This window comes from Microcebus murinus, chromosome 19 (genome assembly GCF_040939455.1).
Source record: "Microcebus murinus isolate Inina chromosome 19, M.murinus_Inina_mat1.0, whole genome shotgun sequence".
In the NCBI taxonomy this organism is placed as follows: Eukaryota; Metazoa; Chordata; class Mammalia; order Primates; family Cheirogaleidae; genus Microcebus; species Microcebus murinus.
The window spans coordinates 24,996,618-25,023,369 of record NC_134122.1 but is presented as its reverse complement, the minus strand read 5'-3'; the positions used below and the strand labels follow the sequence as shown (position 1 = coordinate 25,023,369).

The 26,752-nt window shown below is 54.5% G+C and overlaps 1 protein-coding gene and 1 pseudogene across 7 annotated transcripts in view; both read left to right on the top strand.

Moving 5' to 3' along the window:
• Positions 1–2,106: 2,106 nt before the first annotated feature.
• Positions 2,107–7,784, top strand: LOC142862373 (uncharacterized; annotated as a pseudogene).
• TNRC18 (trinucleotide repeat containing 18) overlaps positions 7,482–26,752 on the top strand; it is an 81,921-nt gene continuing 62,650 nt past the window's right edge. For 5 of the 7 annotated variants that reach the window (XM_075995263.1, XM_075995264.1, XM_075995262.1 and 2 more), the window contains exons 1-3: positions 7,482–7,857; positions 9,787–10,217; positions 10,985–11,119. In XM_075995263.1, coding sequence (XP_075851378.1) covers positions 10,031–10,217; positions 10,985–11,119 — 322 coding nt within the window. In that variant the 5' untranslated portion in view covers positions 7,482–7,857; positions 9,787–10,030. The remainder of the gene's footprint in view (positions 7,858–9,786; positions 10,218–10,984; positions 11,120–26,752) is intronic. The other 2 variants (XM_075995260.1, XM_012759206.3) reach the window with 2 other exon arrangements.

The following is a 26,752-nucleotide window of genomic DNA, read 5'->3' as shown; positions in this document are numbered from 1 at the left end:
TTTTATTTTCTGCTTGAAAGAAAATGCCAAAGAAGGATAAAAAGGAAAAAAAAAAAAAAAGGGAGGGAGGTGGGGAGAGAGGGAGAGAGAGAAGGAACCTGGGAGCCTTTCGGTGTGGGAGGCTTTCAGGAGTTCTGGAAAGAAGGGCCAGGCCCTGCCATCTTCTCCCTTGAGATGTTACCATGGGCCACAGAGCATCAGGGAGAACATATGAAGGTTGGGAGCTAGGAAGAGCCCTTTCTGGCTGCCTTGCTACCACCCTGGCTGGGTGGCCTTAGTTAGGTCTCAGGGATCCTTTAGACGAGTGTCTACAACAATCACAGATCCCTGACACACAATGGGTGTGCACCCACAGGAACACCCAGAGATTGGGGGCATAGGCATGGGTGTCAGCAATTGGAAGACCCTTGGGGAGAGGGGAAATGGAGTTCTCCACGTTCAGCCTGAGCCCTAATCTGCACCAGGTTCTGTGGAATCAGATGGGAGCTCCTGCCCTCCGGCCACAGCCCTCCCGAACTCCAGCAGAGGGGACCTTGCCCTGGGCCAGCCTGATCTCACCCCCCAGCCTGCCCCAGGCCAAACCAGGGACTTCCACTGCCCTCTGACTTCCATTGCCTCCCCCCTTCCTCATGAAAGGCTAGGGAGGGCAGGAGAAAGCTCCCACAAATGGCAGGGAGGAGTGATGGGGGCACCCAATAAATGGGTGACAAGGTGTGTTAGTGTCCTTGGGCCATTTGCTAAACTAGTCTCCACCAGGCTGGGGGCTCTGCACTTGCACCTCCAGCACCCTGCCTGGTTTAGCTGAGGGTGCCTGCCGCTACTTCCTGGCTGCCTGGGTTTGTCACTCCTTTTTGCATCTCAAATTTCTCATCTGTTAAATGGGCATGACACTACCAAAAGCACAGGGCTGTCAAAGCCTGCCCAAGCAGGAGCCCACGTGCCCCAGAAGGAATTTTCAGGCTGAAAAAGAGGAAACTAGAAGGGCTCTGCCACTGAAGCAGGTGGGATGTCCCGGTTTGGAGGCACCACCTAGGTTAAAGAGGTGGGACAGGAGGAGGAGGTGCCTCTGGGGGCCAGGCTGGCAGTGGAATTTGCTCAGAACTCTCAACGTGCATGGGCCTGCCAGGGGTAGGTTCAGAGGCACAAACAAAGCTCCAGCTGGCGGGGGGAGGGGAGGGGACTTTAAGAGGCCAGGCAGCCCCTCCTGGGCACCTACTCCCCACCTAGGCAGCGCCTCCCCAGGCTCCCCAATCACACGTGCCGCCCAGCCCTCCATTAGTCACCCTGGCACTGACACATAAACCCCATTAGTCACACCCAGTACAAACCCACTTACAGAGAACATCCAGTCATACCCAGACAAAGACCGAGGCCCCCAAAGACACCTTGTTTGCCCCTTGTGGCTCTTTCCCCAGCGCCAAGAACAGTGCCAGGCATGCAGGCCCCAATACAGTGTCGGAATATTCCGGACCTCAGCCTTCACCGGCCGCCAAGCACCCACAATCACAAACGCCCCACAACCGGGCACTGCTGGCCCCCAAAGAACCACAGTCACCCCCTTCCCCCATCCAAACCTCCCCCATCCCTTCTGGGCACACAGGTACCACAATAAACACCCACGAATGTCCTTGGCCATCCCCTCCTCGCCCTGGAGGGGGTAGGGCTGACGTTGTGCCCTCTTCCCCCAAGCTTGTCCTCCGCGAGTCTGGCAGAAAAACCATCCCCCAAGGTCACCAGAGCTCCTCAGCAGGCAGCCCCTGGGAAGTGATTTATTGGCGGTTTATTTGGAGAAACGCTATCGCTCTTAGATTCCGGGGGAAAAACGCTCGCGGTGGACTTTAACCTTGGGCTGAAACCGCAGCGCTTTGTTTTCCGAGGCGCGTCCTGGGGCGCCGCGGCGGGGCTGGGCCTGGCTGGGGAGGCTCGGCCGGAATGTGGCTCGGCAGCCTCTGCTCTCCAAGGCGGCGCTCCCGCCGCCAAGGCAAGCGCCCAAATTCTTCTGGGCCCGGCCGGAAGCCCTCTGTCCCTACAAAGTGCTTCTAGAAAGTGCAGGAAGGAGCCCAAGCTCCTGGGGCGAGAACGTCCTCAGAGCGAGTTTCCCAACTCCCCCGCCTCCGGCATTTGCCACCGGCCTTTCACAGTGGTGTCACTGGCGCAGCGAGGCTTTGGGGAGGAACCCAGAAGGGCGTGAATGCGCCCACTTCCGTGGCTGTCCCTACCCGAAGTCCCATGCATAGCCCAGTCCAAGGTGACTGACCCCCATGGCGGGCAAGGTTTGCTTGGCTGATGCAGGGCATCAGCGCGAAGATTTGTGCCCACTCCTCTGGCAAAGAAACTAAGTGGAATTATTGCAAATGCACCTTCTCTGGATCTGCCCCCCGGGCGCCCCACGACTACTCGGGTAGAAAAACCTCCCCCACTAGGCTGCCACCAGCGAACTACCGATTCCTGCTTTCGGGATGGTTCAGCTATGTGCGCCTAAGGGGGCAGCCGAGGAGGGATCCAAGCCGGTGCCCAGCGGCGAAAAGCCTGGGCTATCCCGTGGTGTGGAGAGAGAGGTGGGCTCGCGCGGGCTGAGGAGCCGGCGAGCCCCCGCCTCCGGGCGCCACGCCCGCAGGCACGGCGCTCGGTCTTCGCGCAGAAAAAAAAGCCTATCGAGCGCCCGCAGAGGGCTCTGCAGGCGCTGGATTAAGGCCGGGGTCGCCGAGAGGCGACAAACTGAGTTCTGAGAAGCCGCTCCGAGCCTGATCCTGCTGTCGCCCCTGCATGGTGCGTGCTCAAGCGGATGGCCGCGCGCCCATCCCAGCCCCACCAAGCCTTCCTAGGAGGAAGTGCCCGGCCCGGGCGCCCCTACCCCAAGGCGGTGGTCCTGTGAGGCCCGGCCACTTCGGGGTCCGGCGCCAGCGGGGATGGATGGTGGTGGCACCGAGTGGGCCACGGTGTTCCCTCTCTTTGGCAAACGGAGAAGCTCCTGCTTGATCCCCTGCGCAGTCTCGGGCCTTCCAGGCCGTGACGGGGAGAGCAGGGCGCCTGGCGCGGCCCGGGACGCGAGGCGGGCCCGGAGCACCCGTGCGTGAGCAGCTGGAAGGAGGGCCCGCCCGGAGATTTATGGCCGCAACCGGCCCCCTGCGCGCTGAGCGCGTCTCCGTCCTCTCGCAGCCAAACAGTGGAGTGGAACCCCGACCCCGGCCGGAGGAAGAGGCCAGGGCCGGAGGCGGGGCCGAGAGGAGCGGGAATCCGCTCGGCCGGCTGGGCGCTAGAGCCCCGGCGCGCTCCGCTCTCCGCGGCGTGCGGGGCGCTGACGCCGCGTCCCTGGTCTTCCAGACGGGTTGGGGCGGCTCTCGGCTGGGCTGGCCCAACCTCGGCTCAGTGCCGAATTGCGGCTGGGCCAGTCGCATCGAAGGGACGGCTAACGTGGCTTTCTCGGCCATGGCCTCTCCGGGTTTTAGCAGCAGCCCTCCAGGAGCTCCCCGGTCGCCGGACTTAGGGCCTTCGGAAACCCGCGCTTAAGAGACCCGGCTACACGGCCTCCCGAGCCGGCGGCAGAAGCCGGAGATCCTTTGGGGTCTCCTTCACGGAGATGCCAGCGGAGAGCGGGGTCTTCGGTCCCCAGCTGGAAAGGCGGTTCGGGGAGACCTGTGGAGTGGCTCGGGTAGCCGCGCCTAGGAAAGGATACTGGCTCCTTTCTGGGGGAGGGGGAAGGGAAGAACGTGTCCACGCGACCAGGGTTCGGGAAGAGCAGGGTTGTAAGTTGAACAGGGCAGAGTTGAGGAAGGTGCAGGATCGAGGGAGTCGGACGTGCCCGCGGCTCGCCAGGCCAGCCGGGCGCGGGGGCCGAAGCTGCAGCGGCAAAGGCGCAGCAGGGGAGACAGCCGGACTCGAGGTTGGCCTGTCCTTTGGTTTTAAAACAAAAAGGGAGAATTTTGTCAGTCAGGACGCGTCCAGAGAGCCGAGGCCGGAGCCAGCAGCCTAGGAACACACAAAAGGCCTGGGCTCTGGCGGCTCAGGCTGCCGCGGACAACCGCGCTGGGTCTGGCTGAGGCCGGCCTGGGCGGGTTCTCCGGGAACTGCTGTTTGGGGCTGCTAGGAGGTCCCCCCACCCCCAGCCGATCCGATTTTCCGCCCAGTCAGTACAAAATACACACACACACACACACACACACACACACTGCGTCAACACACTGTTTTTGGCCACCGATCCCGCTGGGTAAACAGAAGTATGAAGAGGTGGGGGTGGGGCACGGAAGATGGCGGCTGGGACCGGGCGGTCTGTGGCCTGTGGCCTGTGCGGTTGCTCCCCGCACAGGGAGCCCAGGCCTGGCTTTTACACTTAAATGTGGCCCAACCAGGGCGAGAAGGGCGTTTTCCCAGACTCTGAAGTCCGGCTAGAGGTGTCCCAAGCGGCCCCCTACGAATGGTGGGGGTCTCCCAGGGAGCCCGGGCTGCATCCGTGACCTCACTTGGGACCGGGCCCCCGCCCCAACATGGCTCCCGGTCGCTGTTTACTCAGCCACGGCGGGGGCACCGGGGCGCGGGGCCGGAGCGGGCAAAGATCAGCGATCGTACAGGTCAGCTAGGGCGGGTGGCCTCTCGGCGTGGCTCACCCGCGCCCCTACGCGCGCGGCAGCCCTGGAGAATGGCGCGGGCAGAACCTGCCCCGTGCGCCCCGCCCGGCAGCCAGGAGCCAGGAGCCGCCGCTGCCGCGTCCTCAGTCCCTGCGCCGAGGCCGGGCTCCAGTGGCTGGAGGACAGCGCGGCAGGTCGCGCGAGTGCGGTGGTGTGCAGGGAGGGCGGCGCGAGGGGCCAGGGCCACAAAGCCCAGGGGGCGGGGGCCTTGCCTGCCCCAAATCGCGGCCCTAATGAAATGCCTGCTCGGTTCGCCACGCAGACCAAGCGCACACTTGAAAAATGCAAACGCCATTGGCAAATCCAGGGCAAACAGGCAGAATTTTTATTAGCAACTAAATGATTTATGGCACACGTACCCCGCCGTCACAATTATGGCGTCTTGGAGCATCCAGGGGTGAAAACATTAAACATTTATAAAAATAGGCCTTTGTTTTTTTCCACCCCGTAAGCCTTTTGTATTCCCCACCCCAACTCTCTCAAGATACATTTTTTTTCTTGAGCTATATTAAAATAAAAACATTCCAGATCCCAGGCAGGATAACGGGGTGGGGGATCAGGGTCTGGGCTCCGAATACTGGAGGCAGCGGGGGTGGGGAGGAAGCGGTGGGGACTGGGGCGTGGGAGGGTTTACTGGGAACGCGCGAGGCCTCTGGACAAGACGAAGGCGCTCGGCTCCCCCACACTCGGCCCCTTCGTCTGCCTTGGCTTCCAGCAGCCCAGCGTAGCGCAGCTCCACTGCATTTATTTTACTCCTGCAGTCACCCCCCTCCCCTAAGGCACACAGACACAATACCTCCTTTCTCTAACCCCCCTCCTTTCGGTCTTTGCTCCTGGCCGTCCCGGGGCTGCACCGGGCGCCTCCCGCCGCCTCGACTGCCGAGGCCGCCAGAGACCAGCGCGCCCAGCTCCAAGCCCGGACACCGCGGCTCGTTCCCCTCAGCTCCGGCTATTTTCATTCCTTTCTTTCCTTCACACTCCTCCCTCCTCCCCCCTCGGAGCTCCAGCTTCCAAAAGAGGGCAGCCTAGAAACCAGCGCAGGAGGCTCCAGGAAGGGCAACTTGAAACTGCCCTCAAGAGGCTGAACTTTTTTCCTCAAATTTATCCTGGAATTAAATTAGACACCCCCAGTTCGCTCTCGAAGCCTACCCCCCTTCTTTTCTAAAAGTGGAGAAAAGAAAATAGAACGAATGAGCACTGACTAGCTCATTCCTTCCCCCCTCCAGAAAAGTTGCTTAAAAAATGGATTGAAAAAAAGAACGAGCAATGCAAAAACGCTGAGTCCGCAGCGCGGGGCGTAAAAGCGGGCTTCTCTTGTTTTAATTAAAATCCTATAACCGCGGTTGCTTTCCGAGGCAGGATCGGCCAGGATTCCTGCCCCTCCAAGCTTCCTTTTGAGGGTATGTAATGCCTAGCCCGGCTCGAGAGCCTGCGAGGCTGCAGAGAGAGGGTGAGGGGCCCCCAGGACACTCCTTCCTGCGTGGTCCGCACTCCCTGCGCCCCTAGTCAGGTAGGTCTGCCGCGGGCAGCTCCCGGCTACTCAACCCAGAAAGGATTTCGCTGAAAGCGCAAAATAAAAGTACAAAGTCTGGGGGATTGGGGCTCCCCTCCCCCCTCGGCCGCCGTGGCCAGCCAAGCACTTTTTGGGCTTGGCTGCTGCTTCCTCTGAGCTCAACAGATTTTTTTTTTCCCGGTCTCGCCCTCCCTGGAGGGGGCGCGGCGGATGGAAGGCGAGAGAGGCCCCCAGCCAAGAGGTTTTTAATATTACACTTTAATAGGTTTCAGAAGGCCCCGTGGAGAAATGCTAATAGGCTGAAATGTCAGAATCGAGAGGGATTCAGTTTGCGCTCAGCCGATCTAATCCTTTTTTCTGCTCTGATTTTTTTTGGAGGGGGGGGGAAAGAAAGGGAAGGGAGGGCCCACGCAGAGGAGCCTTTGGGGAGGGGCGCGCTGTTCCAAGCGCCGCAGCCCCGGCTTGGGCCGAGCGGGGGGCGCGCCCCGGTCCGCGTTTCTATAGGAACCCCTTTTAGAAGATTAGAGACTCACCCGCTGCCCGCCGCCGCGGCCTCTCCAAAATATTAATCAGTAACCATCTGACACAGCGTTACAGGGAGGGACCCGCAGGCCAGGGCTAGGAAAACGGCCTTCTCGCCAGCCCATCCCACCCAACCACGCTGCTGGGGGAGAGGGAATGAATTGCTGCTTTGTTTTAAAAGGAAAAAAAAAAAAAGGAAAAAGCAGCCCTTGTCTGTTTTGGCGTCTCCACCGGGCGTACCAGAGGCGCACCCCAGGGAAGTTGGGGGGCCAGGGCCTGGGCGCGGGGTGCAGCTCGCCAGACCCCAGGCCCTCCCCGGTTTGATCGGCTTGTCACCTCCTTCTGCAAGCAGGAAGCTGACAGGCGGCCCATTAAACCGCGCCTTGCAAAGCCCAGGATTGCGGCGACAACCATCTTCCTCTATTTTGATCACTCAGCCCAGACGCTGGGGGAGGGGGGAGGAAAAGGGAGGAGAAGGAGAAAGGGGGGAGTCTGAGCTGGTGGAGGGGGAGGGATGCCTAGAAACGGCCCGGAAAAATTCTCACCACCAGTTTTGATCATTCAGCCCCGCCGAGGGGAGCCTGGAAACTGCTGGAGCCCCTAGGTCCGTAATTGGTTTTATAGGAATGGCTGAGGGCCAAGGTGTTTACATGCGCGTGATTGGCGGTGCGCGCCGCCAATGGGAGGCTGCCGGGGGCCGGCCCGGAGGGGGGGCGGGCGCCGGGAACAATGCGTGTTTCTTTGCAAGAGTGCTCCCCTCCCCCACTCCCCCCCCCCCGCTGGTTTTTTTTTTTTTTTTTTTTAGATCCAGCGAGAGGAACTTGAAAGGGGGGTTGTGTAATGTACCTTTTCCAATCCCGGGCTGTATATGGAGATTTGGGATTCTTTAAACCGGCGCTACCTGGATTTTATTAAAAAGCGGGGAGCTCGGCGGGAGGAAAGCTGGCTTTTCCGGGGGCTGCGGGAGCCGGGCCGCGGGAGGGCGGAGGAGTTGGCGCGCCGAGCTCTCGGCCCGGGGAGCGGTTTTCTACCAAAAAAAGGAAAGGCGGGCAAAAAGTGTGAGGCGGCTGCGGGTGGCGGAGGGGAGCGGCAGCCACGGGATGGCGGGCAGCATGGGCGCCTAGCCGCGCCGGGAGCCGGGGCTGCCACCGGAGTCGCTGTCGCCGGAGCCCGGAGCCGGGAGCCCAGCCGCGCCAGGTACGCCGCCGGTCCGCCTGCCGGCCCCCGGCTGGGCGCGATGGTCTCCAAACTTCTCCAGCTCGCCCCCCACCATCCCCAACCTCGCCTGGCCCTCAGGGTGCGCTGGGGGATCCCCGCAGCTGTCCGACTCCCGAGAACTGAATCTGGGACCAGGGCCGGCAGGGAGGGGGGTCTCAAGGAGGGGTGGGGGCAGGCTGCTGCGCCCCGGGCGCCCACCCGAACCCCCAGCCCAGCTCCAGCCTGCCCGGCCGAGGGGCGTCGGTTCCTCTCTCGGTTCCCAGCAGGCGGTGGGGGAGCCGAGGACGCCGAGACGTTTTCGATTATAGGCTGTTTTTAATTAAAAGCCGGAATTCAGCCATTTTAACTGCATTTAAGAGGGGGAGAAAAGTAGGGAGAACGCAGTGGAACCCTCAGATGGCCGAGCCAGCTTCTCTGCCAGAGCGAGGGTGTTTCAGGGGGCTTCACCCCGACTTCTCCAAACTGGGGCGCCTGGGCATGCTACGAGGCGCTGGCTTTTAAAAGAAAGCTACTCAAAGAACATATTTTTTAAAAATCACGGGAAGCTCATCGCCTCCTTAGGACATGTATCCTCGGATGTGGCTATCTTAGATTTTTCCAAAGTAAACGCGGATCTGGTAACCAGAGCCTGATGGGGAAGACCAAGGGAGGGAAGGAGAGGGTGTTTGTAACCAAAACCGGGTTAAAATAGGCTCCCTTAGCGAAGTTGGGGAGGAAGGCTGGAGAAGGAGGCTGGCGGGTTTGGCCGGGGGCTTTGTAGCTGAGAGGGTCTGCTGCTCTGGGGGCTGGGCGCGAAGTGCAGGGCTCAGGGCGGGCACCCGGAGCCGGTGGCTTTGGCGTGATCGGCGGCTCTAAGAGCGTCCAGGCCTGCTGGAATCAGGAATCTGAGCTTTTGCGGACTGACAGAGTGCGAGGGAAGGATGGGCTCCATGACCCCCTCCCTCCCCCACGGGAATCGGCAAACGACAAATCTTTTAAATAAACAGCTTTAAACTGGAACTACTGGGGGATTTACCCAACGGTGGGGGAGGCGCCCCTCGGTGGGCCCGCTCTGCGAAGATTTTCTTTGTAGATTATTTTGGGGGGTGGTGGGGGGAAGCTAGAGTAGAAGCGAGATTCTTGATCCCTTTCCTTCCCCTTTGCCGTCCTCCAAATCCCCCGTGCCAGGCCGCGTCCTGGAGCCGCAGGACTCCCAGGTTAGGGCGTTGGAAAATGAAACCAAAGCTTGTTTTGAAGGATTCTTTCCAGTTCTCAGGCGAGAATGCCACGTCTCGGGTCCTTGGACTCAGACTCTGGGACTCACAGTGGCGGCGGGGTTGGGGGCTGGCGGGCCTCTTTAAAAATAATAAACCCGCTTTGCACTCTGCCTCCCGGGAAAAAAAAATAACCCATTCTTTCGGCGGCTCAGGGAAACCAAACTCAGAAAAGGGAGGCGAGGTCCCAGAAAGGTTAAATATTAAACTTTCCGGATCAGATAGTGACATAGTGTTTAGGGAGACATTTCAAACTGCTCGTGGAAGGGTTTCACAGTTTTAAATTCCGGAGCATGTGACGCCCAGGAATAAACACACTTAGGAGGTTTGTATTTACGCTGTCCCAGCACAGCCGAGGGGCCTTCCCCCGTTTGGGGAGGACCCGGCAGCCGGCGAGGCAGAGTCCGGGCTGGGGCGCAGCGCGCCACGGGTCACTTTTCCTAGTCGGGTCCCCGGGAGCTTGAAGCCGCTGGCGGAAGGAGCCTGGATCTTTACTGTTCATAGAAACGGGGCTACTCCGATTTCATTTCTGGCCACCAGATCGACAGCCCCTGACCCCAAAGGGCGAGGCGACTTTCTGAAACTTGTTTATTTTTTTTCCTCTTTCTTTCTCCCCTTCTATTTCTTCCGCGGCCCGTCTCCTCTCCCCGCCAAGAAGCCGTGTGCGCTGCCTCGCGCACCTCCAACCGGCCGCCAGGAGGGGCCCCACCGCCGGCCGCCTGTGCGCCCCGGGCCGCGGGGCCCACTGCCGAGCGCAAGCCCCGCTGGCCGCCGCCATGCACGCCGCGGAGCCCCCGCCACCCGAGGACTCTGGGACTACGCCGAGGCCGAACTTTTAGGTCCCACTGAGCGAGGCCCGCGGGCCGGGTGGGGGGCTGGCCGCGGCACTCCCGCGGAGGATGGATGGCCGAGACTTCGGGCCCCAGCGGTCCGTGCACGGCCCCCCGCCGCCGCTACTGTCCGGCTTGGCCATGGACAGCCACCGCGTGGGCGCGGCCACTGCCGGACGCTTGCCCGCCTCGGGCTTGCCCGGCCCGCTGCCGCCTGGGAAGTACATGGCCGGCCTCAACCTCCACCCGCACCCGGGTAAGTGCCTCGCACCGTGCCTGTTTCCTCTGGTCTCCCGGGATTCTGGGGAGGGAGGCCCCGGAGGATCTACTTGGCCGGTTCCCTGGCACTCGCGGCCGGGGCTCGGCGTCCCTCTTTCCCTCGGCCGGCCGCTGGGGTGCGGGCAGGCTCCGGTCCCAAGGAGGGGAGTCCCTGGCCCTGGCCACTGAGGCCTGTCCGGAGGCCCTGGCCGAGAGGGGCGTGAGGCTCAGCTGCTTTCCCCGGTGCGCCCGTCCCTCCTGAAACAAAAGTGTTAGCTGAAGTCAGAGCCACCGAGGGCGATTCCAATCCCTGGGCCCCTGTGGCACGAGCCTGGTGTGGAGTTTTCAAAATCTGGTCGAGAAAAGAACAAATCAGCCCCCACACCCTGTGAGACACCCGTTTTTCGAGTTCGAATCTTTTTCTTGGCAAACACCCTTTCTGGTGCCCGTCGGCCCTGGGTTCTGTTCCCAGCTCCACCACGCCACCGATCCGAGTCGGGTCCCTAGCTGTTCTGAGCGCCAGGGGATGCTGGAGGACGGCGACCCCAACCTTGGGATCTTGGCCTCTGGCTGAAGGCAGCGGCCCTCGGGAGCCCCCTTTAACCCTGGGCAAACGGTGGCCCAGGGAACCCGCACCCGGGGGAACCCGCACCCGGGTAGGAGGGTGGCGACCCCGCCCTGGGATCCTCTTGTTCTCTGACTGGAAAGCGGGTGTGAGGCGAGGCGGGGATGCCGAAACCCGGCACTGCCATCGTGAACTTACAGGGAAAGAAGCGGCGCAGGGAGCGGATCGGGCCGGACACGGGCGGCAGAGGGGACACCCTGGGTCTGACATCGAACCGCAGGAGGTGGCCGAGAAGGCTCCGCGGCCACCACCATTTCCCGAGAGGGGCTGCCCAGGTGCGGCGGGGCGGCCTCCGGGTGGGCGCCGCGCGCGCGGGGAGGGAGATGCTTGCCCCGGCCGAGCCCCGGCCGCCGCCGCAGTCAGGCGGGGAGCGAAGGGAGACACGGAAGCTCCAGACGTGCCGGCGGCCGCCCCGGGAGGCTGGGTCCCCCCTCTCTGGGGTGCGCTTAGCTCCTGCGCCTGACCTCCCAAGCTCTGACTTAAAAAATAAAAATCCACATCCACCTCTTCTAAGTGTAGTTTAGGACTTTTGCAATTTCTCGGGGGGCCGCAGCGCTGTCCTCTTCCTTGGGGTCTTGGCGGAGACACCCCTGGCCTGGAGCGGCTGCCTCAGCCTCACCCTGCCTGCTGGGTCGAACTCGCTGATTTTGCCTCTTTCTTTGATTTTTCTCCTGGAACTTTTCAGGAACTGGCGTCCCGGGGGCTCTGCGGGACAAAGGGCCTTTGTGAGGCGCTGGGCGGGGGAGGGGCATGAGAACCCTCAGCCCTGGGGCACGCGTGTGCCCCTCAAGAGCCGGAGGGGGGCCTTCTGCCGGGGACCACGAAGAGGGCATGGGTTTTCTCCTAAGTGGCGCGCTGTGGCGGAGGTAGTGGTGCCAGAGACCCCAGAGGAAGAACTTAGAGGGCGGCGGTGGGGTACAAAGGCTGTCTGGGCCAATCCCTTTTGCATGTCCCGAGAGTCCACGGCGATGTTTTATGTGTGTGTGTCTTGAGCTCTTCGGGTTATTCAGTTCGGTCTGGCCCGGGGAAGGGGCGGGGGTGGGGGGGGTTGGAGGCACAGCCTGGGGATCGGGCCTCTGGTCTGCCTGGCTGGCAGGGCCTTCGCTTGCTTTCTGTGAGTCTGGGAGGGGGCGTCATGTACTCCCCACCTTCGATCTTGCTCGGTCTGGCAGAGGCAAAGTGTCCTAATGAGAAGCGGTAGAAACAGCCACTTTCTTGGAGCGCCTCTGCGGCTGCACCGCGCCATAGCCGCGCCTAACTTGTCCAGTAGTCGGCCGGCTGATGCGCATTTGGTGGATGGGGAGGCCGAGGGATGAGCCATGAGCCGGCCAAGCGACAGACCAGCGGAGGAAGCCTACCTAGCAGGTGGTGGCCCGGCCCCCAGTCTCCTGCCCTCCCGCGCTCTGCTCTGCTAGCTGCCTGACTTCTGTATGCTGAGGCTGCGGTGGCTCAGGAAACAGCAGGAAGGCCGCTGCTGCCCCCTGAGTCCATGCCTCTTGCTGCCCCCCACCCCTACCTCCTCCAGTGGCCCTGCGCAGACCTCAGACCCCAGGCCAACGCCCAGAGCTGAGCCCTTGCTAATCCCATTACCCAGGAGGGGGGGAGCGGCTCCCATTCACTGCTTGGGGCTGGGCCGGATTAGAAATTCCTCAACCTGGCACCCCTCCCCGTTGTCTTTGTGGGGTGCAGGTGCTAAATTTTCTCTTTGGACACCACCCTCTCTTCCTTGGCTGTTAGCTCCTTCGGTCTTGCCAGCCTTATCAGCCCCATCTTGTTTGTTTTTATGTGGGGAAGTCCTAGGACTTGAGGGATTTGCCTGGGGTCACACAGTGAGGGAATGAGAGGTACATTGCCTTTGGGCTCCTTCTCACCCCGAGCTTGGTGATCGTGAGACTCTCTCTGTGTAGCCCTCCTGGCGTGCCTCCTGCTCTGAGAGAGCTCAGAGCTGGAGGGGCTGTGGAGGAGAGGCCCCTTCCCAGCAGGTATTGACAGGGTCTGCTGTGAGGAAGGAGAGGCTTTCTGCATTGGGGGTCGCAGCAGTGGGCTTTGGCCTCTTCCTCTGCAGAAGAGGAGGTAAAATTAATAATAAATGGGGTTTGGGATCAAAGAAAGGGTGGCTTTTACCTTTCCTGTAACCTTGAGTATTGATATAGCATGAACAGCAAATAGTCACAGTCTGCTGGGTGAAATGGACTAGTAAGTGACAAGCACCTGAGGCTTGGCGCTCAGCTCTGGGGCTGGGAGGCCTGGACTGAGTCCTCCTCATATGGTGCAATTAAAGAGCTATTAGCAGGATTTTGTACTTGGGTATTTACTCTCCCTGCCCCCACCCTCTGGGCTGGCCTGGGGAGGATTCATGAATGGGGGGGTGGGACTCAAGGATAGGGCTGGGAAGCCCTGTACTTTGGCCTGGCCAGTAGACAATAGGGGGCCATGGGCCTTCTCCAGGGTCCCATCAGCTCCATCTCTGGAATCCAGCCTGTCAGCCCGCCGGGATTGATTTAGAGAGATGAATCAGTGAGGGCTGGCGGAGTGATAGAAAGATAAGGGAGATTTGCAGGGTGCTCCTTCTCTGGCAGGGGAAGAGGGAGGCCTGGCGAGGGTTCTGGAATCTAGGAGGGCCTCTTTGGCCCCCTGGCTCTCTGGGTTCTTCAGCTCCCAACCCCAGTGCATTCTCCTTTCCTCACTTGTTCATTTACTCAGCAAATCATTTCCAAGTCTTCCCTCGTGCCAGGCACTGCTCTGGTCCTAGGAATTCGGCAGTGAACCCAACAGACAGAAATCTTTGCCCTCGTTGGAGCTCACATTCTATGCAAGAGCCAGACAGCGAACACACAAGTCGTGCAGGAAATGGATTTTGAATAGGGGTAGAGGTTGTGGTCTGGTCTGATCCTGTCTGGGCCCGTCCGGGTGGTGAGGGGCTATGTCTGTGCAGCCAACTCGAGTGATCTGTGATCCGAAGGAGTGACCTGTGTGTGTGTGTGTGCGCGCGCATGTGTGTGTGTATGTGTGAAGGGCAGAAAAGTGCGATGAAAGGAAAGGAGATGGAACACAGAAGCCTGATATGTCTGAGCAGTTGGAATGGCTGGAGCCAGTTCGGGGTGGGGTGGGGAGGGGGGATCCTGCAGGTCCCGGAAGGCCAGTCATGAGGTCTTGGAATTTTAAACTATGAGGAATGAGGATGCAGCAGAGGGTTTTAAATGGAGGGAGTGACTCAAATTGAGGGACATTTTACAGAACTGGTCTGGACTCTTAAAAAATGTCAATGGCATGCAAAACAAAGGAAGGCTGAGAACTGTTCCTGATTAAAAGAGACTAAAAAAAAAACAAAAACCCACAAGTGACAGCTAAAGGCAATGTGTGGCTCTCGATTGGATCTTGAATCAGGGAAGAAATTTCTCCAAAGAACATCATCTGGGCAATTGACAAAACTGGAATATGGACTGTAGATTAGCTGATAGTATCAAATCAATATTAGGTTTCATGAAGTTGATAACTGTACTGTGGTTATGTAAGACAATGTCCTTGTCCTTAGGAAATAAGAATACTGAAACATTTGATGGCATGGGGCTCGGTGTGTATACTTACTCTCCAAATGGTTCAGGAAGAGAAAAAATACCTATAATTTTTACATACATATGGGAGACAGTGATACATCAGATAACATCAATAATACACAGAGGGAGAGGGCAGTTCACAGTCCTGGTGAAGGTCTTTCATATGGCAGTTCATTGTGCTATTTTAAACTTTTCTTTGAATTTGAAATGATTTCAAAATATGCATTTAAAAAATTAGGCTGGGTTGCTGGCCAGAGACCATTCAGTAGACTAGGAGAGAAGCAGCTGACCAGTCAGTCCCAGGAGGTATCTGGGAGGTGATAGGGAACAGGGAGGGGGCTGAGGTGGCATAGGCAGAGAGGCTTGTGGAGGTGGGGCTGCCAGGATGGAGGGGAATAGGGAGGAGATCTCTGGGATTGTCAGTAAGAGCTGCTTGTGGAGGAGGAAGGGGTTGGGCATCTTGTTTGGGATGTGGCCAGTGTGGGTGCTCTTGGCTTCCCACTGTGGACCAGTCTTTGGTCTGAGCTGACTTTACTGTAGCCCTGTCTTCCACCCAGACTCCAGCCCAGCTTCTGAGGGGACCAGCTGGAGCTGTTCTCAGGATAGATCTTGGGCCTCCCCAGGGGCTGCTGGGAGCCCTGGCAGGTGGTCATTCAGGGCCAGGGTCTTCATCACACCTGCTGGGGGCAGAGGCCTGGCATGTGACTTTGAAGGCAGTCAAGGATATTAGGTGGGAGCCACTGCTGAAGCTCCTTGCTCCCCGCTCCTGGACCATGAATGCACCCACCATTGCATGTGGGGTTCCTTCATGAGGCAATGAAAGTGATGGACCCCCAGCCTGTGGGTGTGAGATACCCTCACTGACAATTATACTCATTTTCCAATCTTGAGCTCGCTGAGGCTCCTAACCCCAGAGCTGAGGCTCTTATCCCCAGATAAGAAACTGCTCCACCTAGAGGCAGGATGGCTTCGGGGCTGAGGCTTAGATCTGGTTCCTCCACTTACTGGGTGTGTGTGTGTATGATGACTCTCTCAGCCTCGATTTTCTCATCTATCAAGTGGGGTCATTAGAGTTCTGAATTCATTCAGTGGTTGTGAGGTTGGAATGAGTAAGTGCAGGCCAGGTGCCCAGCATAGGGACTGCCCTCTGTAACAGTTACCACAAAAGTGAGGGCTGTAATTACAGTGACCATTCACTGATGACTCACACATCCCTTGCGCTAGTCCAGACCTCTCTGAGCGCCGCTGGAATTGTGTGTAAATTGGAGTAAACCCCTCTGGATGGATCATAGACTCCTCAAACTTAAGACTCCCAACCTGAACTCATTTTATTTCTCTCCTTTCTAAAGATATTTAACAGGTGGTGAAACACTTTGATCTTGAGTGTTCATTGTTGAGTTATTACAAAGTGAACATGGCTCTGTAACTACCAGCCAGCTCAAGATCAGGGTATTCACAGCACAACAAGGGCTCCTCAGCCTCCTTTCTAGATCACCACCTCCCCTCAAACAGCATTCTTATTTCTGTTACCATAGATCAGTTTTTCCTATTTTTGAAATTTTTGTAAATAGAATTATACAGCTCTCCTGTTTTTATTTCTAGATGTTTTCACTCAACATTATATTTGTGAGATTAATCTGTATTGTGGTGTATAGCAGTAATTTGGAATTTCTCATTGCTGTGTAATATTCCACTATATGAATATAGCATAATTTCCCCACTGTCTTGCTGATGGACATTGAGGTTATATTTGCTATGAATAGTGCTCCTGTGAACATGCTTTTTGGTGCATATGTGTACACAATATTTTGGATCTATACCTACCAGTGGAATTGCTGGGACAAAAGGTAGGCATAGGTTCAGGTTTAGTGGCTATGTGTTTTCCAATGTTTGTACCATTTTACATTCTGAGTGGCCATGTATGAGAGTTCCAGTGACTCCATGTCTTTGCCAACACTTGATTTTGTCAGTTTCTTTAAACTCTACCCATTCTCATGGGCATGTAGTAGTATCTAATTGTGTGTGCATTTTAAAACTTTTTTCCTGATTTTTCAAAACTTGATTGAAGAACACTTTGCATATAGTAATTAACTTGTTGAAAGTGTACAGTTCTACTTTATACAGAATATAAAATTTAAAAACAAAAGTAGGTTGAACAAGGTGGCCCAACCAAAGCAATCCTCATGCCTCAGCCTCCTGAGTAGCTGGGGCTGCAGGCACACTCTGCCACACCCAGCTAATTAAAAAGTTGTTTTTTTTTTTCAGAGACAGGGTCTTGCTATGTTGCCCAGGCTGGTCTCCAACTCTTGGGCTCAAGTGATCCTCCCTCCTTGGTCTCCCAAAGTGCTAGAATTACAGGTGTGAATCACTGCTCCCAGCCTCATTTTGATTCTTCTTGATCTTTATACGTGAAGCATTTTTTTTTCTTTTTCCAAATACTTAAAATCTTTTAGAACCATATAATATAAAAAGCATGGGCTCTGAAATTCATACACATGCTATGCCACTTACTAGCTATGTGGCCTAAGACTTGTCATCTAGCCTCTATGTTTTAGTTTTCTCTTGTGTAAAACGGGTAATAGTACTTACTGTTTACGGCTGTGGGGGACTAAGAGTTTATGTACAGTAATGCCCAGAACACTGCCTGGCACGAAGTGAGCCTCACAGTTATTATTACTGATACTTTTCATCACTGCTCTGAAATTTCCTGTTGATGTGTCTCACTAGGGGGTCTTTTTGCATTTGCTGTTCTTGGTGTTCCTTGATAGACCATCTCAGTCTGAAAGTCTGAAATTTTTTGAATTACTATTATTTTATTAGTATTTCATAATTTCCTTCCTACCATTTTTCCTATTCTCACTAGTGCTGCTGTGAGTTAGGTATTGTGGATCTTCTGGGCTGATCATTGAATTTTCTTTTACTTTCTTTTCTATTTTCCATCTCTGTTTCTTCTGCCTTTTAGGAGATGTTTTCAATGGTATCTTCTAACCATTTGATGTAATTTTTTCTGTAAAATATATTTATTATGAAATGAGCAATGTAGTAAATAAGTGTGGGCATATTCAGGGATGTAAAGGAAGACAAGGGGTTTCAAAGGAAGAATGAGGAGTATTACATAAGTTGTTTTGAAAGAATCATCCTTGGCTACAAGGATCAATGGCAAGGGTGCATCAGTCCAATGTTAGACAGATTCTCAATTTAATTTTTTAATGTGGCTTTCATATTTTTAAGTTCCAACAGCTCCTATAATCTGAGTGCTCTTTTTTTTTTATAGCATCCTGTTCTTGTTTCATGGATAAATTCTCACCACTTGTAAGATATGATTAATAATGGTACCCCACCCCCACCCCGGGGTTTTCTTCTCTCATGCATTGTCATTCATTTATCTCTCACCTTGGACTTCCATGGTCATCTGTCAAATCTGTCAATGGATTCTTTGGTGTCTTTGAGTGTTTAAGAAAGAAGCACTAAAAAGCAGATAGGTCTCAGATATAAGGGTGGGGGCTTGTTTGGCCATTGAAGAACTTCTTGAATGTCATTCTCTATAAAAAGGTCTTTCCTTTTTGACCTTGTAAATCTCACAGGCAAGAATTCTCCAGTTTTCTGCCTGTTTAGTTTAAGCCTGACTCTCCCTGTCCCAAGAGCTGAAGATGTACGTTAAGAGGGAAGGTTTGCACTGAGATTCCTGTTTTCCTTTTGGTCCCCACCCCAGCCCTTAGAATCAGACCCTGATGGTTCCACCTTTCCCTAACAGAGGGCTTGTGGTGTGGCCTCTAAATTCTTCTGTGGGCGAAACCAGCTCTCTTACCCTGAGCTCCTCCTGGCACCTTGGCCCTTACAAGTTCCAGGGTCTCCGGGGAGTCTCTCAGGAATGGATTGTTTCTTGGTCCCCCTCCAAGCCTAAATGTCCCTTTTCCCCACTCCCCGCCCTGCCAAACTGTACACCTCCAAACTATTGTAGATACTGTCTCCTTTCCATTTCTCTCTTGTTTTGTGTTTTTTGTCCTTTTAAAACTGTATCTCTGTCATTTTCCTGAGTTTCTGGCATTTGGGAAAGGATTTGTAAAGATAAAACACCAAGGTACCCGCTGTAGGATCCAGTTCACACTCTTCCTGCTGCTGGTGCACTTGGGGGCGCTGGTTCCCCTCTCTCAAACTTCCCCATTCGGGGGCCTCCTGGGTTCTGCGGGAGCAGTTCCTAGAAGGCCCTACGTCTCTACCTGGGCTTCCACCTCAGGAGGCGGAGTCCTCCTCTGGGGGGAAATCAGTCAATGGGGAAATCCTTTGTAATTGCTTTAGAATAGAGAAAGTCTGGAGCCCTGGGGCAAGGCTCGGGTGGGCACATTTGCATATCACTAGCTGGGCTGAGGCTTTGACCTGGTCTGGAAGTCTCTGGGATTCCCTTTATTTAAATTTGAGCACTTCTTTTGTGGGCTGAGCACCTGGTAGGAGCCAGACAAAGTCCCTGCCCTAGGGGACCAGCACATTTAGGGATGCAGGAGAGCTTGGGGTTAAGGAAGCTACACCGTTGGGAGTCTGCTCACCTGGGGTGGGGGAATGCTTCCAGTGGGAGGGGTGGGAGGCTGGAGGTGACATTTGGTAGCTGGAGGCGGCTGGGAGGCTGGGGCAGGCCTCCTGCCTCCCTCAGGCTGGCCCCCAGGCCCTCCTGGTGGGGTTGGGCGGAAGCTGATCTGGCCAGGTGGCTCCCGTGTTCCTGGTCCTGGTGCTAGTCCCGGTCCTGGTGCAGGTCACAGCGTAGCTGGAGCAGCCTCTGCAGCCCCAGATCCTCAGCTGCCTGTTTTCTAGCCCATGGGAGCTCAGGGAAGGTGGCAGCAGCCACAGGTCTCATGGCCTGGCCACAGTGTCAAGGATGTTCAGGGTAAGCCAACCTCCACCTGCCACCCCAGCCTCATACTCTATCACCGGGAGAGGGTAGTGCCGCCACGCAGAGGACCCCGAGAGGCCCCCTGACACAGTGTCTTGCCTTTTTGCTGCCTTCATTTTACTTTCATGGAAAATGAGGCACAGAGAGTTTGAGATGGCTGTCCAAGGTCACACAGACGGGAAGGGGGTGACCCAGAAGCAAGGCCGGGGCGCTCTGTAGGAAAGCCAGGGCTGGAGGGGAGGTGGGGTATTGACAGGAATCTTCCTTTCTCTTTCCTTGTTTCTTGGCTCATTTTTCTTTATTTATTTGCTTTGGTTTTAGTAAATTATGTCAATGTCATAGTTCCATGAAAATTACTAAATGTAGTATTTGTCATGCTGGGGTTCAAATAGCCATTGCCCTCCCCTTCTTCCCACTGGAAATTTTTTTGGAAACTATTTTATTGGGGTTCAAGATAAACACTGAAATGAGCACAGATTTATTTTTTTTTACCAACCGAACCCACCCATGTAACCATCACCTAGGTTAAAAGGAAACCCTAAAACCACATTCAGTCACTCCCCACTCCCGGTCCCAAGAGTGACCCCATCCCTACTACAGAGGTTGGCATTACCTGTCTGTAGAGTCTCTTTTGTGTCTGGCTCCACATCGTGGTTGTGAGATCTCGCCAGCTGTTCTGTGCAGTTGCAGTTCTCATCGGGGATGGCGTTTCATCATGCACTATGTTCCAGTCTCTTTATCTGTCCTGCTATTGCTGAACACTTGGGGCGTTTTACATTTTTTGACTATTGCTGGTAGGAAGATACCTGCCCAGGGCATTGCTGGGTCAGGGTGTGCCTAGGTTTTGCCAGATGGTTCTTACGAGTAGTTGTGCTAAGTTATACTCCCTCCACCCGCGTCTTAATGTTTTCCATGTTTTCTTTTTGATGTTTTAAACGTGCTGGTAGATGTATAGTAGTTTATTTTATTTGTTTGAGACAGGGTCTCACTCTGTCTCCTGGGCTAGATAGAGTGCAGTGGTGTCATCATGGCTCACTGCAACCTCAAACTCCTGGGCTCAAGCGATCCTCCTACCTCAGCCTCCCGAGTAGCTAGGACTACAGGCATGCGCCACCATGCCCGGCTAATCTTTTTTTTTTCTCTCTCTCTATATATATTTTAGTTCTCCAGCTAATTTCTGTTTTTAGTAGAGATGGGGTCTCGCTCTTGCTCAGGCTCGTTTCAAACTCCTGACCTCAAGCGATCCTCCCACATGGGCCTTCCTGAATGGTAGTATTACAGGCGTGAGCCACCACGCCTGGCCTGAATGTCTTTCTTTTTATTTATTTATTTATTTATTTTTTTTTTTTGAGACAGAGTTTCGCTTTGTTGTCCAGGCTAGAGTGAGTGCCGTGGCGTCAGCCTAGCTCACAGCAACCTCAAACTCCTGGGCTCAAGCGATCCTCCTGCCTCAGCCTCCCGAGTAGCTGGGACTACAGGCATGTGCCACCATGCCCGGCTAATTTTTTATATATATATCAGTTGGCCAATTAATTTCTTTCTATTTATAGTAGAGACGGGGTCTCACTCTTGCTCAGGCTGGTTTTGAACTCCTGACCTTGAGCAATCCGCCCGCCTCGGCCTCCCAAGAGCTAGGATTACAGGCGTGAGCCACAGCGCCCGGCCGAATGTCTTTCTTTTTAAAGGCTGAATGATATTCTATTGTCTGGATAGACCACGTCTTGTCTATCTGTTCATCTGTCTGTGGACTCTTGGGTTGCTTCCAATATCTGTTTGAGTCCTAGCTTTCAACTGCTAAATAATTTTTAGAGAGAGCTTTTCAGTTTACATGCACGCATACATGCATGTGCGTGCCACTGGGGCTTGGTGGGGATTGCCTTGAACCTGTGGCTCATTTTGGCCGTGGTCAGCGTCCAAGTAAGTAGATCTGAGATTCTTCGGGAGGGATCCCCAGAAGTGGGTGTGACATCCTGAGTCCTCGGAAGCCCTGCTCATTTGCTTCCCTAACGCTGGGGACAAATTGGCTCCATTCTCATCCTCCCAGGGCTGCTCTGTGCGCCACCCCCTCCACAACTAGAAAGAAATTTGCTGATTTGTTAGATGGAAATGGCATCACCGTGTTTTAATACTTCTTTGTGATACTAGTGATGTTGAACTTTTTATTGAGTTGAGCCATTCCTGTTCCCCTGCTTGGGGTTCTTATGGAATTGTAAGAACATTTATGCAGCCAAATGAACGATGGGTTCATTCATCCATCTTCCGGCTCAGATGTTACAGAGCTCCCCAAACCATGGGATCAATGCAGATTGGAAGTTCATCCTATCCAGAGAGTTCTTGCGTTATTTTCAGCTGTTAGAACACCTGTGCCACATGTTGGTACTCTGGGCAGGAAGAAACTTTCTTCTGGGTGACAGTCTTGGTTTGATCATGCTGATGAGATGCTTTCATAGTTTTTGGGAACATCTTAAGGGATGCATTTTTTTATTTTTTTGAGACAGAGTCTCGCTTTGTTGCCCAGGCTAGAGTGAGTGCCATGGCGTCAGCCTAGCTCTCAGCAACCTCAAACTCCTGGGCTCAAGCGATCCTCCTGCCTCAGCCTCCCAAGTAGCTGGGACTACAGGCATGTGCCACCATGCCCGGCTAATTTTTTCTATATATATTAGTTGGCCAATTAATTTGTTTCTATTTATAGTAGAGACGGTTTCTCGCTCTTGTTCAGGCTGGTTTCGAACTCCTGACCTTGAGCAATCCGCCCACCTCGGCCTCCCAGAGTACTAGGATTGCAGGCGTGAGCCACCGCACCCAGCCTGGGATGCAGTTTTTTTGAGGGGCCAAGATGTTTTAAAATTTGAAGAGAAAATATATTTGTTCTGTATTTGGTTATGAAGGGGTGTGTGGGATTGAAAATATGTGGCCTAAGGAAGATTGCTTTGAGTTGAGGAGTTGGAGGCTGCAGTGAGCTATGATCACGCCACTGCACACCAGCCTGGGCAACGAAGAGAGAAAAACTTTGTCTCCAGAAAAAAAAAAAAAAAAAGGCAGCTTAACCAGGTCTCATGAGTGTTTCTGTTGTATCTAGGTGGTACAGCTGAGTGGAAAAGTGTAGGTTTTGAAATCAGAGCCTGAACTTCCTTATCTGTAAATGGATAACAATCCCAATCTCAGAGTGACTAGGGTGGAGAGACAGAAGTCAACCTCAAGGTGGGGCCCTAGGGAAGCCCTCAGGTCATTGTGACTTTGCCCTATCCCCCGTCATAAATATTAATTAAGCACCTACTATGTTGCAGCATGGGGGCATGGGTAGGCAGACTATAGCCAAATTTTGCCTATTTCTTGTTTTTCTTAATGAGACAAGGTCTGCTATGTTTCCCAGGCTGGTCTTGAACTCTTTGTCTCAGCGATCCTCTTGCCTGATTTCCCTTGTAGCCAGGATTATAGGCGTGTGCTACTCCGTCTGGCAGCCACTACCTATTTTTGTAAATAAAGTTTTATTGGAACAAAACAATGCCCAATTGTTCGTTTCTGTGGCTGCTTTCCCTGAGACAGGCAGAAGAGGCCCTTTCAAGAAAAAGCTTGCAGTTCCAGTGGGTGGGACACTAAGGAATTGTGGCCCATGTGTAGATTGGGAAGTGGTGGTAAGCACAGTGGAGAAGAACCTTTCAGGAAAGGGGGTGGGGTGGGTGGGTTGTAATTTAAAACAAACAGGGTGGTTAGAGAAGGAGGAGGGAGTTAGGGCAGTACTAGCAGATACTTTCCCGGATGCAAAGGCCCTGAGGTGCAGGGTGTGGGCTGTTCCGAGTTCCAGACCATGACCTCATCCAGCCCCTCCAGACCTTCCCCTGCAGGACTTCAGGTGCCCATTATATGACAACTTCTAGAAGGGTCCCCAGAAACTCCATTTATCACAGAGATTTTCCTGGCGTATTGAGGTGGCATCACTGTTTCCCTCTCTCTGTTAGGGACCTGCCCTAGCACAGGCCCTGGAGGAGCCTCCTTTCCTAGCCCCCAGCACACAGGAGCCCTTAGCAAGTGGGGCAGGAAGGAGGGAGGGAACACCTCTCCTGGATCCCAGCTCTACCCTCTGGTGACCTCGAGCCCCATGTTTCTCCTTTGTAATCGGATGGTGTGACCAAGTCCTTCAGACCTGCCTCAGGATTATGTGAGCCAATGGTTTACATGTTGGACACAGCCTGGCATGGGGTAAAAGGACTCCAGAAAGTTCACTATTGTTTTTTCTGTTTTTTTTGAGACAGGGTTTCAAACTGCAGCCTGGGCCAGAGTGCAATGGTGTCATCATAGCTCACTGCAACGTCACACTACTGGGCTCAGGCAATCCTCCTGCCCCAGCCTCCTGAGTAGCTGGAACTAAAGGTGCATAGCACCATGCCCAGCTAATTTTTTCTATTTTTGGTAGAGATGGGATCTCACTATGTTTCCCAGGTTGGTCTCAAACTCCTGGCTTCAAGTGATCCTCTGCCTCAGCCTGCCAAAGTGTTTGGATTACAGGCGCGAGCCACGGCTCCCTGGCACATTGTTGGTTTTATTGTTAATGTTATTAAATATTTGCGCAAGGAGCAGAGACCCAAGAAAGCGTGTCTGGAGGGGTGGCATCTTGCTCACCCCCAACCCAGACCTCACAAAGACCTTGCTTAACCCTTTGCACTCTCTTGCTTTTTTCTTGATTCCTGTATTCTACTCGGGGATTTAATTTTTTAAATACTCCAGATTTTACAAAGCACAGCAGTAGAATAAACTGGAGTTTCTTTTCATACAAACTTATTTATTTGGATTTTTTATATTCAAATTATTGATACATTCAAAGAGTAATTTTCATCTCTATAATTTTTCCTAACCGTGTCGAGTCACACTTGACATCCAAGTGCAAAGGGTTAACTCTTGGATCATGTAGTGTGTGACTGGGCATGTTGTGCCACCTTTCTGAGCCTCAGTTTCCCTCTGTCAGGTGGGGTTGGCCTGCTTAGGGTTAGAAATTGTCAACACAGGCACCCAACAGAGCATCTGCCTGGGGCTAGGACTTTCCGAGCATGGGGCCGAGGTGGTTCTGGAAGGAGACTGATGAAGTGTCTGCTCTGGGGGACTCATCTGTTGGAGGAGTTTGCTCAGCTGTCATCCAAAATACAAGCTGTCACCCTTAACTACTGCTAACTGAAGGAGCGGCTGTGTGGCCCCTCTGTAGGGTGGGTGTGGTCGGACCCCTTCAGGGGAACTCATGGGGGTACCATCTTTTCCAGGGGCCACAGTTGGGGCCTGGGGTAGTGAAGAAAGCAAAATAAGAACCCAGGAAGGGACTGGGGTGTCACTGGTATGGTGGGCTCCCGAGCCAAAGCCCACCATGCAGTGTGCTGTGCACAGGAGTGCCAGGCTCAGTGCTGACTTGGTGCCTGGCGGCCTCTCTGAGCCTCAGTTTTCTAATCTATCAATAGGAGTGGCAAGGTTCTCTCGTTCCTGGGGCTGTGGGAGGGTGAGCCAGGGTCTGGGAAGGGGGCCCTGGGGTGGCCTGGGTGGTGACAGGAATCCAAGGCCAGCCTGGCCCTGCTGGTGGAGACACAGCACCAGATTCAGAGGCAGGGAGCAGAACTGTGATTTTTATTAAAAAATCAAGGTGAAATTCACATAATACAAGTAACCATTTGAAAAGTGTACAATTCAGTTTTATTTAGCGCATTCATAACATGCAACTGTCAGCTCTCTATGGTTTCAAATTAGATTTTTTTTTTTTTTGAGACAGAATCTTGGTCTGTCACCCTGGGCTAGAGGCAGTGGCATCGTCATAGCTCACAGCAAAAAAACTGCTGGGCTCAAGTGATCTTCCTGCCTCAGCCTCCCTAGTAGCTAGGACTATGGGCATGTGCCACCATGCCTGGCTAATTTTTCTATTTTTAGTAGAGACAGGGTCTTGCTCTTGCTCAGGCTGGTCTTGAACCCCTGAGCGCAAGCAATCCTCCTGCCTCAGCCTCTCAGAGTGCTGGGATTATAGGCCTGAGCCACCGTGTCCGGCCAAAATGAGATTTTTATTGTAAGGAAGGACATTTGTGTTCCGCGTGGACCCTGACCTTGGAGGAGTTGCTTAGCATCTCTGAACCCCAGGTTTTGTAACTATAAATAATAAGAATAAAATAATAATAATAGCCAGCATCACATGGAACCTACTTCATGCCAGAGGGTGTTCAAAGCATTTTACAAATGGGAACTCATTTCATCTTTACGTCAGCCCCAGGGGTAGATGTCACTACATTGTCCATCTCACACAGCCTGGGGACATCAAGAAAACTGCCCAAAGTCACATAACATGTGGGCATCTCTTTGCTCTGGTGACCCCTCTGTGGAGCCCCTCCCCATGGGGACACTGGCCCTGGCCATCCCTGCCCACCACACCCTGAAGCGGGAAGGAAACTTCAGCCCAGACTGTTGCTAAATTAAATATAAATTAATTACAGTTTAATAAAATAAAGAATGCAGCTCCTCAGTCTCACTAGCCACATTTCTAGTGTTCAATAGCCACTTGTGGCCAGTGGCTAGCGTGTTGCACAGAATGGACGCAGGACGTCTGTGGGGTACTGTTTGGATGGCATTGCTGCGTGTCATTTACCCATTCCCCGTGGGATGGACACACAGGTTGTTTCCTGTTGGTTGAGGATGACAGCAGAGCCTTGGGGACTGGGGACTGTTCTCCTGGGTACACTCTGGTGGCCCTCATGGGACTATTCCACAGGAGGTATTTAGAGGCAGTTCTTGGGCTCTGGACTCGGCCTTGTCCTGTCCTGGCTCTGCCCTTGGCTGCGTGCCTGTGTGACCTTGGGTTGTCAGTTGTCCTTTGCTGTGAGAAGGGCTGGCTTGCAGATTGGGTGGGTTACTGCGCCCAAGGTGGTGAAGTCCGCACGCGCCCAGTGCCCCAGGCAGCGTTTGCGGGTATTGTTAGGAATGATGAGTTACTGTGGTTACACGTGCGTGTTTTAGGTTTTGACAGTCATTGATCTTAGCTTCTATGGTGTCAAGTGAGATAACTGTGGGAGTGAACAGGTGGCACGGAGGTTTCCAGTCACCAGGGGGAGGCCTGATTTAGGGGGCCAGGCCTTGAGCCCAGCCCAGGGTGGGAGGGATGGAAGAAACCCCCACCTCAGGTTAGCCTGAGGGATTCCAGCAAAGTCTTTGGAGAGGCGGGTGAGCCGGGGCCTGACTGTCACTGTCCCAGAGCCCTGAGGGGATAGGTGATGGGCATGAGCAGTAGGCAGGGGGGACACTCTGGAGACGTCACTGCTGGTGATGTGGGGTGGGGGCCAGGCAGCCGGGTGGCGTGCGCTTCCTGGGGGCTTATTTGAGAGCCCCTCTCGTGGGTCAGGGGCTGCCCTGATCTTCCTTCCTAATCTCAGTGCGTATCTGTCCATCTTGACCTTGTGAGCATTGCAAGTGACACTCATGCAGTCAGGTAATGCAAAAACGGAGTG